At 40.6% G+C, this 11,393-nt stretch overlaps 1 protein-coding gene across 1 annotated transcript in view; it reads right to left on the bottom strand.

The window, feature by feature from the left end:
- Nucleotides 1-442: 442 nt before the first annotated feature.
- Nucleotides 443-11,393, bottom strand: part of CATSPERE (catsper channel auxiliary subunit epsilon) — a 153,466-nt gene continuing 142,515 nt past the window's right edge. The window contains exons 20-22 of the mRNA XM_057508224.1: nt 11,004-11,161; nt 7,360-7,413; nt 443-586 (exon numbers count right to left, since the gene is read on the bottom strand). Coding sequence (XP_057364207.1) covers nt 445-586; nt 7,360-7,413; nt 11,004-11,161 — 354 coding nt within the window. The 3' untranslated portion in view covers nt 443-444. The remainder of the gene's footprint in view (nt 587-7,359; nt 7,414-11,003; nt 11,162-11,393) is intronic.

Below are 11,393 nucleotides of genomic sequence, written 5' to 3'. Positions count from 1 at the left end.
GGAGGAAGCCTCTGTCTCAGCTCTCATGCTGCCATCTTTAATCCCATATAAGGTTTCATATGAAAACTTTTATGCAAAACAATAACATCTGACACATTTATACATTTTCAAAAATTTGCTTTCATTCTTAGCAAGGATTGTAGTAGCCAAATTTAAAGTTTTTAAAGTTTTTATTTTAAAGAATCATGTAAGAGTATACAGACTATGTTAACATAAATGCAAACACATTAAGGATTAATTTCACAACACACAAAATGTATGAAACGATTTCTCTTTTGGGTAATTTAAGAACATTTTTCAGATCTTGAATTTGATACTTTCTATGAGTTTATACTTATATTTCTTGGTAGAACACACATGCTGTATAAATAAGTATAACTATACCACTTACTGTATATACATATATCCATAATAAACAAACATTCATCTTTTCTAATTATTTTTTCATTTTCTTTCAAGTTTGTAAAATGTTTCATAAATATGTTTTCTATAAATTCTTAAATAATGGAAGTAGCTAAAAACGAGAATACTGAAAAACAGTAGCATCAGGAGAAAGAGGAAAGAAATGACCAGGTAGACACTTGGCCTGAAAGAAGAAAAAAAAAGTCATGTTTATTTATTTAGTTAAACAATTTTTGAATAGCTAGCTATTATGCCAATGACAGAGAACAAAGATTAATGATGCATCTTGTCTACTCTCAAGATGTTTACCTCTTAGCACTTGAGGCTGAGCAGGGAAGAAAATAGACAGTGTGACCTGTGTATTGAGATAAGGAAGTATAATAGTATATAGGAGTCAGGCATCAAGGAAGGCCTTCCAGTGGAGGTGGCTTTTGAACTGAGTATGGGTAGGAGTTAGCTAGGTATGAGTAGGGTTAGTAGTATTAGTATGAGTTAGCTAGACAAACATGCCTGGGAGTGGAGGAAGAGACTAAGGTAGGCATAAAGTTTTAGGCTAAGGGAGATGCATAGAAGCATAGGAAAACTTTAAGATCCTCCCAGACATTCTGGAACTAAAACCAGTTCAGTGTGACTAGAGCTCAGGTGGTAGGTAAAGTGGTTAGAGGTGCGGAATGATAGATGGTTAGAGATGAGAAAGACAACTTTTATGAAGCTACAGAGTGTGGCTTTTAGCCTACAGACAAGAGGAAGTTTCATAGATGCTACACAGAATTGTCCTTTCATTAGGGTAATTCTGATTGTAGTAAGAAGACTAGATGAATGGGAATCAAGAGTGTGGAGTGAAAAAAGTTATGAGATATATTTAGAAGTTAGATTGGATAGGTCTTAGTGATTAAGATGTAGGGTTTGAGAAATATGATGGAATAAAAAATGATTTCCAAGTTTTGGGATGAGGGAACTGTGAAGATGGCATTACCATTCTCTGACATAAAAAATTCAGAGAGAAGATCACTTTGCTGAGTATTGAAGCTGTGTGTGATTACGGTTGGTTTACTTTTGGGCATTTTGAATAGAATCTGAGGTACGTAGGGGGTCACCTATCATAGGGAGAATAAAGCTGGGTAATAAACCCTTTAAACCCAAGAACTTCCAGTCATTCCTTGGTCTCACTGAATCCATAGTGAATATGACCAGGGCTGAAACCCTTTGGCAAGACAGATGGATTAAGGAGATAGGAATGGAATATAGGAAAATGCAGATTGTGAGTGTGTGGATAAAGTGAAGGTCTATGGCCAGAATTCTTACCTGGCCCTGATTGGCTAGCTCACTACACACATGTGGGCACTACGTTGTTATTGACTCTATATAAAGAGCTCCTTCAGTGCTTTGGGCAAAACGGTGGCATAGCTGCAAGGCTTCAGGAGAGCAGAGACAAGATTGGAGTAGTAGCAGTGCCCAGGACAGAGACTGAGATGGCTGTGCCGGTAGAGGCCCAGAGGCAGAGACTAGCTTGCTGCATGTGGACTCGCTCTGAGTAGTTGGGATTCTAGTGGTTGACCTGCCACAGTGGGAATAAAGTTGGTGTGGATAAAATGAAAGTTCCTGTGGCCAGGACCTGGTTGGCTAGCTCACTGAACAGGTGTGGGTAATATGTCGTTATTGACTCTGTATAAAGAGCTCTGCCCAGTGCTCTGGGTGACATGGTGGCATGGCTGCAAGGCTGCAGGAGAGCAGAGCAGAGGCTGGAGTGGTGGCAGTGCTGAGGACAGAGGCCCAGAGGATGGCTGTGTGGGTAGAGAGGCCCAGAGGCAGAGACCGGCTTGCTGCATGCAGACTCACTCTGAGTGAATGGGATTTTAGTGATTGACCTGCCACTGTGGAAATACAGTTGGGTATAACCCTTTCCACTCCAAGAATGTTCTACTGTCATTTCTTTAGTCACACTAAATCCAGTGAACTTGCCCAGGGCTGAAACCCATTGGTAAGATAATTGGGTATAAACCCTATCACCCCAAGAACATTCCACTGTTCCTTGATCTCATTGAATCCATAGTGAACTTGCCTGGGGCTGAAACCCATTGGCAAGACAGAGTGTAGACAAGTCTTTTAGGAAGTTTGTCTTACAAAGGAGAGAGAGAAGGTGGTAGCTGGAGGGGAGATGAGGTTTAAAACAAAAATCTTGAGGGTGATTAAAAGTCTTTTGGTGGTGTGTGGATAAAATGGGAGTTCCTGTGGCCAGGATTCTCACCTGGTTGACTAGATCACTGCACAGCTGTGGGCAACACATGGATGTTGACTCTATATAAAGAGCTCTGCCCAGTGCTATGGGCAGGACACAGTGGCAGGGCTGCAAGGCTGCAGGAGAGCAGAGCAGAGGAGAAGCTGGAGTGGTGGCAGTGCCAAGGACAGAGGCCCAGAGGATGGCTGTGCGGGACGACTGTGCAGAGAGGCTTGGAGGATGGCTCTGCAGACAGAGGAGCCCAGAGGGGCACAGAATGGCTTGCTGCATGCAGACTTGCTCTGAGTGAATGGGATTCTAGTAACTGACCTGCCACCTGGAAATAAAATTGGGTATAACCCTTTCACCCTAAGAACGTTTTGCTGTCATTTTCTTTGGTCACACTGAATCCATAGTGAACTTGCCTGGGGCTGAAACCCATTGGCAAGACAATTGGCAAAAGTCGACAGGGTTCATTGTTGACCAAGGAAAAAGACAGGCTGCCCTTATGGGAGGGGTGCTTCAGGGGGCTGCCCCTGTGAATTGGGCGACAGTGGATCATCCCCCAAAGGATATGTGGTCTGAGGTGGTTTGCCTCCTAGAGAACTGGGCCCCACCCCAGGACTGGAGGCAAGTGGAGGTGACACCTGAGGCAGTAGGGGTGGCCCTTGGTATCGAAAGCAGATCCTTTGAGAAGCAGAGTGCCCGTGAGGCAGTAGGGACTGTGGGTTGGCTGCTTCTCACAGCATTAAAAAGGTCTACAGAAGAGTCCCAAGAAATGGTGGCAGGAGAACACGAGCTGCAAACTTCTGTGGATTCCCTGAGGAAGGAGATGGTATTGATGCAGGAGGAGGCAGCACGAGAGCGCCAGCAGCAAGGTGCCATTGGAGGTGAGATGGCAGCGCTGCCAGGGGATCTGAAGGAGGAAGGGCCAACAAGGAAAAAGATGAATTCCCCTCAGCACAGGCAGAGGTGGCACAAGAACGTCAGCTGCGAAGCATTGAGCTGAAGGTAAGAGAGCTTCTGAAGACTGAGCTAGCATTGTTGTGAGGCACTGTAGCAGAGGAGGCTCTTGGAGGAGTGAAGAGAAAGGTGCCATCAGCCCCAGAAATGGAGGATTTGGGGAAGGATGAAGGGGTGGTGCCGGAGGTACTGGCCCCTCCTGTACTGAAAGAATGCCCAGTGGTTGTAAAGAAAATAAAGACCCAGCAGCTGAAAGTTCCCCAAGGAGAGGAACAGCCCCCTCCCCAGGTTGTTGAGCATTCTATGGTCCACCCCTATAGTCAGGCTGAGCCAGTGGCTGTGGGACTTAGGGGTGGATGGAATTGTTCTGTCGGGATCAGGGATGGGAGAGCTGTCTTCCCTGACGGTGCAGCCCACCTTGAGGCCATGATTACAAAGTGCGAGGTGATACATACAATAGCTGAAGCAAAAAGAACCCAGAAAGAAATAAGACCTGTTACTCACAGGAGGAATTTGAGGGGCCTCGTGAGGGTTACGAGGATGCAGATGTGGGTTGATTTGATACAGGCAGGAGTAGATGGAAAAAAATTAGATGGGAAGCCAAATAGGATCTTACTGGAGCTATGGCAACAACTGAAACCAGTGCAGCAGTTCCAACCATTAAGACCAAAGAGGCAGAGGTCAGAGACAGAGCCACGAGTCTGGCCTGTGTTTGCAAGACTTTTTGTTGGAGAACAATGTTCAAGCTTCCTTGCACAGGGACCATTGCAGAGGACTAAGGGCACATAGATTGAGAGGAGAGAATCCTGGAGGGGTGGAGTGTGGATAAAATGGGAGTTCCTGTGGCCAGGATTCTCACCTTGTTGAGTATCTCACTGCACGCCTGTGGGCAATACATGGCTGTTGACTCTATATAAAGAGCTCTGCCCAGTGCTATGGGCAGGACACAGTGGCAGGGCTGCAAGGCTGTAGGAGAGCAGAGCAGAGGAGAGGCTGGAGTGGTGGCAGCATCGAAGAGAGAGGCCCAGAGGATGGCTGTGTGGACAGAGGGGCCCAGAGGCAGAGAGCGGCTTGCTGCATGCAGACTTGCCCTGAGTGAATGGGATTTTAGTGACCGACCTGCCACCTGAAAATAAAGTTGGGTATAACCCTTTCACCCTAAGAACGTTTTGCTGTCATTTTCTTTGGTCACACTGAATCCATAGCGAACTTGCCCGGGGCTGAAACCCATTGGCAAGACAAGGTGTTAAAAAGAAAGACACAGGCCCAACATCACTTCTGCTAGGCCAAGCCACCAAACCAGAGCTTAACTGCAGTTTTGGCTTCCCCCAGAAATGTAAGAGTTTTCTGGTCATGATGGATAAGATAATGTCATTTGGATCTTCTCCATCTCCCCTAAAGGAATTCACTTAATAAGACCCTTTTGTCCCCAGATGAAGGTGACTTCACCCCCAAAAATCTTTTTTTTTTTTCTGTTTTATTTCCTTGTCCTGCCTTTAAAAACCTCTCCCTTTCTATTGCCCTTCAGGGCATCTCTGCTTGCTGGAAGGGTTGCTGCCTAATTCATGAATTGCTTAGTACAGATATTAGTCAGTATACATGTTTGAAATCAGGAATAGAGGGAGTTCCTGTCTGATGTCTTCTAATTTCTCTGTAAACAAGCTCATCTGATGATTGTTAAGGAAAAGAGGTTGCAGGAAGAAGCTAATTAGACAAGGTCTGAAGCAGCTGTTATGGAGAGCAGACACACTGGTTGACCAGAGAAAGGTAGTAAGATTACCAGGTAGTGTTGGTGAATTTGAAGTTGGTGATGGGTGTGCCCCATTGTGTAACTTTCTTTACCACTTTCAGGCTGTTCATGTTGATTACAAAGAAAGTATGTGATTGGGGCCTTGCAAGATGAAGGACCAAATCCCGGAGGCTTAGAGATTACCTTTAATAAATTGGTGTTACTGAAGTAAGTGGTAAGTCCATGTTACTGAAGTAGCCGACTTCGAAATGCAGGGAAAGAACAAGTAAAAACGGAGAGACTGAAAGTAGAGGTGAAGGTCCCAGCGAGGATGAAGAAGGTTGTGTGGGTGTAGTTGAATTAACAAGCTGAGGTTCAGAGAGTAGGATGTCTGACTTGATGTTGTAGGAAGCAGAGAATTTATGATGGTGATACCAGTGTTCCAGGTGTGACTGTGGGAATGGGTGGCTGAAGTACAGCAGAGCAGGACACCAAGGTGAAGGTGAGGAAAGACCATGGTGTTGGCGGGGTTGGACACGTGGACATTGATGGTGGACTTGAGGTGGAGATGAAAAGCAGTGTGGCAGGGCCGAAGTTATCAATGTATGCAGGGGGGTTTGGAGAGGACTTGGAGAGGACCCAGCAATGAGGACAGAGGAAAGGGCAGGGAGTACAGCAGATGCCACGAGCCTCAAAAGGTGTGTGTTTAAAAAATTTGTTTGGTTTTGTTTTATATGAACCAGGATAAATAATGATCTGCAAGTAGTAATGGCACCTGGAAGCACATGGCGGGTGTTAGAAAATAAATAGACATCACTCTAGAGGGCTGAAGATAAAGAAGTGCCTCTAGGGGACAGAGGGCAGTAGGAGAGTTCAGAGGACAGTTGGGGATTTAGGTGAATTTGCTGGTTAAATGGTGGTTAATTCCAAAGGACGCAGTAGAAAATTTTGGGAAGTGGTTGAGCACTGGGCCAGAAAGCAAGGGGGTACAAGATCTTTGCTGCCTACAAGCTGATCATCAGCTGCAGTTTGCTCATGAAAAGGGCTCTCTTACTTGGAAGATGTTTGCCACCAGCTAACCCCTGCGCTGTGTCTGGTAAGAGAGACTGAACTGCAGTCCCTAACCTGATCGACTATCCTGTCCTGTGCACCATATTCCCTGGCTACTGAGATTCAGCTTCTAGGAGGTGAATTGGGCAAGTAGGCGAGCACTTCCTTTATTCTTTCTCAGCTCCCTAACTCACCTTTGTTGGTGGCTACTTGGGTGTACATATGTTCTTAATATTTGTCCAAATTAAATATACTAATCTAATGAGAAAGAGAATTGCTGCAAAGAGGCTATACACATTTCCCAGAGTTACTTAGAAACATGCATAGCTTATCTCATTTTGCAGATTATTCACACCATTGACCTCCCATTAGTACAAAAAAAATCAAGGGACTGTAATATTTAAAGTATGGCCATAAATAACTTAATTGTTTGTCTTTTACTTTTGTTTAGTATTTTACAAAAAAAAGAGGAAAATCTAAAAAAAAAAAAAGAAAAAGAAAAAGAAAAACCAGGCCCAGGACAGAGAAGCAGTCATTTGCACTCCAGCTTTAGTATTAAGATTTTTTACTCTGCTCTCCAAGGAAGCTGGAGCTGAGCCCAGGAAAATGCCTTCACTGCCTGTTTCCTGGATGCACTGGAGGTGGCCAGTGGTCAGAGCTGACTCAGGGTAAGAGGCCCAACCATTGCCTCCTCACAGTCCTCACTGCTGCAGTTTACTGTTCATCTGCTAGGCGGGGTTAAAAAATATATTTTATGGGAAGACAGTTGCTGTAGAGGGGATAGAACAAAAAGGGACCCTAGCTGCAGTTACAGTTCTCTGGAGTACCTTCCTGCTATATTCCTGGTATAACAGATATACAAGTTTTTGGGCATTGCATAGAGGTCAGAAGTATTAGGGTCACAGAAAAATGGGGAAGAGGTGCTTTTTGTTTTTAGCTATCACCTATGTCTTTTACACTTCCTCTCATTAAAGCCTGATTAGGCACTGGTCATTACCTGGGAATCATTCCAAAGGTCTCTATTGCAAATACAGTTGTTAGGTTACAGAAACTGCAAATTAGAAAAGTAATATTAAAGATTAATTAAGAAAAATATATTTTAAAACTTCATCCACATCTCTATGGTAAAAATCAATCATATAGTCTTAGTTAAGGTATCATTTTCTTGACAATGGAAAGAATAGATACATTTATGGTAGCTCTGATAATTTTTCCATGTGCATGCTTGCTGTAAGATTCCCCAGAACTTGTCAATGCACCTCTTTATCTTCCTAACAGTTTTACATCATCATGATAGCAATGTTAACATTAGTAATAATAATATTGACAGAAATAATAGTAAACATTTACTAGGCATTAATGCTTATTGAAAATGAATACTAATTGAGCATTTGCTATGTACCAGGCAGTGTATCAAAGGCTTTATGTGAATTATCATGGTTAATACTCATAGCAACCTTCCTTTTAGATGAAGAAACTGAGGTTCAGATAGGGTAAGTTACTAGTTGAAGTTTATATAGTTGTAAGTAGTAGAGCTGGGATTTGAATCCAGGTTTTTCTGACCAAAGAGCCTGTGATGTTTACCTGATGTAGGCAGACTCCTCAGAAAGTTGAGACTGTCAGGAACTTGAGATATAGAACTGATTATTATTTCTAATAACTGAATATTTAATAATTATTTCCAAGAATTCTGAGTATCTCTCATAATTTAGCATATTGTTTAGAATGAGATAGGATATAGTTAAATAAACATTAATGATATGACTTGATATGATTTCACCTACCTTCATGCGGGAGAAGAGAGAAGAAAGGAACCTCAGATAATTTTTTGAGGAACCTCCATACTGTTTTCTATAGCAGCCACACTAAGTTACATTCCCACCAAAGGCACATGAGAGTTCCCTTTTCTCCATATCCTCAACACTTATTTGTCTTTTGATATTTGCCATTCTAAGAGGTCTGAGGTGACATCTCATTGTGGTTTTGATTTGCATTTCCCTGATGTCTAGTGATGTTGAGCATTTTTCCATGTACCTATTGGTGATTTGTATGTCTTCTTTGGGAAAATGTCTACTCAGATCCTCTGCCCATTATTAAATTGGATTGTTTGTTTTTTTGCTATTGAGCTGTATGAGTTCTTTTTATGTTTTGGATTTTAACCCCATCTTGGATATATTTGCAAATGTCTTCTCTCATTCTGCTGATGGTTTCTTTTGCTGTACAGAAGTTTCTAGTTTGATGTAGTCCCACTTGTTTATTTTTGTTTCTGTTTTTTGCCTTTGCTTTTGGTGTCAAATCCAAAATCTCATCACCAAGACCAATTTCGAGGAGCTTACCACTTATGTTTTCTTCTAGGAGTTTTATGGTTTCAGATCTTATGTTCAAGTCTTTAATTACTTTGAATTAACTTTTGTGTATAATGTAAGATAGATGGTCCAGTTTCATTTTTTGCATGGGGCTGTACACTTTTTTCAACATCACTTATTGAAGAAACTGTCCTTTCCTCACTGTATATTCTTAGCTCCTTTACTGTAAATTAATTGACCATATATGTGTGTTTATTTCTGGGTTCACTATTCTATTCCATTGATCACTGTGTGTTTTTATGCCAATACCATACTGTTTTGATTGCTGTAGCTTTGTAGTATAGTTTGAAATCAGGGGTTTGATGTCTCTAGCTTTGTTCTTCATTCTCAAGATTTCTTTAGCTATTCAGGATCTTCTGTGGTTCCAAACAAACTTAGGGTGTTTGTTCTATTTCTGTGAAAATTGTCATGGAATTTTTGGTTGGGATTGCATTGAATCTTTAGATTGCTTTGGGTCATTTGGACATTTCAGCAATATTAATTTTCCTAATCCATAAACATGGAATATCCTTCCATTTATTTGTGTCTTCATTTTCTTTCACCAGTGTCTTATACTTTTCAGTTCAGAGGTGTTTTGCCTCCTTGGTAATATTTATTGCTAATTGTTTTGTTCTTTTTGACACAATTACAAATGGAATTATTCTTTATTTCTTTCTAATTATTCATTATTAGTTTATAGAAATGCAACAGATTTTTGTGTATTGATTTTGTATCTTGCAACTTTACTGAATTCATGTAATAATACTAACAGTTTTATAGTGGAGCCTTTATGGTTTTCTATATATATCATGTCATCTGCAAAAAGTGACAGTTTTACTTCTTCCTTTCCAATTTGTATGCCTTTTGTTTATTTTTTCTTGCCTAATTTCTCTGTATAGGGCTTCTAATACTATGTTGAATAAAAGTGGTGAGAGTAGGAAACCTTGTTATGCTCCTGATCTTAGAGGAAAAGTTCACAGCTTTTCACTGTTGAGTATGATGCTGTGGGCTTGTCATATATGACCTTTATTATATTGAGGTACATCCCCTGTATGTCCACTGTGTTGAGAGTTTTTATCATATATGAATGTTGAATTTTCTCAAATGATTTTTCTGCAACTATTGAGATCGTCATATGATTTTTATCCTTCATTTAGATAATGTACTGTCACATTGATTGATTTGCAGATATTGAACCATTTGTTCATCCCAGGAATAAATCCCACTTGATCATTGTGTCTGATCCTTTTAATGTATTGCTGAATTTGGTATGCTAATATTCTATTGAGGATTTTTGCATCTATGTTCATCAGGGATACTGGCCTGCAATTTTCCTTTCTTGTAGTGTCCTTGTCTGGTTGTGGTATCAGGGCAATGCTGGTTTTATAAAATGAGTTTTGAAGCATTCCCTCCTCTTGTATTTTTTGAAACAGTTTGAGAAGAATTAGTATTAATTGTTATTAATATGTCTAGTAGAATTCACCAGTGAAACTGTCTGGTACTGTATTTTTTTGTTGGAACGTTTTTTCTTATTGACTCAATCTCCTTCCTAGAACTATACTTTCATCACAACACTCCCCTTGTAAAGATACTAAAGAGGTTCTTTAGGACCTGGTTTGAAATTGACTTCAACATTTTGAATTGCCTGAAATTAGTCTGCCTACTTTGTTTTTCTACCTTCTTCAGTGAAACTATCTTCCACCTTCCTGACTTCGTGACTCCACAGCCTTAGACAGCACGCTAATGGTCAGCACCATTACATTATTAGTGTGACTTTTGTTTTCATCTGAAGGGTCTATCCTAGCCCTCCAGCAATGTAAATTTTACTAATGTTCCATATTCTCTGGGGAGTTTTCTTTGGATGCTCAGAAGAACATTGATCTTCCCTATCTATGAATTGTTATTGTGCCCACCAATAATACAAATGATTATATTTGAAGAATATCTCATGTATTATTAGCCTCCCTTGGTTTGCATGTGTACTTCCCACTACTCCTTCCCCAACCAGTTTAATTATAAGCACTTTGAAGGTTAGGATTAGGCTTATGTTATATTTGTGTTTATCACAGCAGTGGAACATAGCAAAGTACTCAGAATATAATTGTAAACTAATTTAATTGAAATGTTCAACTTAAAGATTTATCTTCCATCCCCATAGAATGTTTAATCTGATTAATACAAAATGGAAAAGCAAATATATAAATAAAAAGAATAACAATAATCAAGACTATGTCAAGAAAATGTTAATTTTGAGGAAATAATGCTAAAACTATTATAATAAAACATTTACATTCACCTATAGTTTGGATCCAGGATCTTCACATGAAACACATATATTCCAGAATGGTCCACAGGCCAAATTAAATGGTTATGGTTAGACTTGTTGATAATCTCATATGGTTGATTTAAGTCTCCTGGTTTTCCAATTGTATAAGAAAAACAATGCTTGTAGTTCTGAACAGGAAATAAAGAGAAAAACCTTTTTAAATTGGATTCTTGTTTTTTTTGCTATTGATTTGTATGAGTTTTTCAAAAAATATGTTTTGGATATTAAATCCTTATCAAATATATGATACCGACTGCAAGCTCCATGACTGTTAATTACCAGCTGGATCATTGCTTCCCAAGGAATATGTTATTTGGGCAGAATCTTAGAACATTTGGTTGCCCTCTGTGAGATTCTGGC

Source organism: Manis pentadactyla, chromosome 9 (genome assembly GCF_030020395.1).
Source record: "Manis pentadactyla isolate mManPen7 chromosome 9, mManPen7.hap1, whole genome shotgun sequence".
In the NCBI taxonomy this organism is placed as follows: domain Eukaryota; kingdom Metazoa; phylum Chordata; class Mammalia; order Pholidota; family Manidae; genus Manis; species Manis pentadactyla.
The sequence above is the reverse complement of the archived record's forward strand: the minus strand, read 5'-3'. Positions and strand labels throughout refer to the sequence as shown.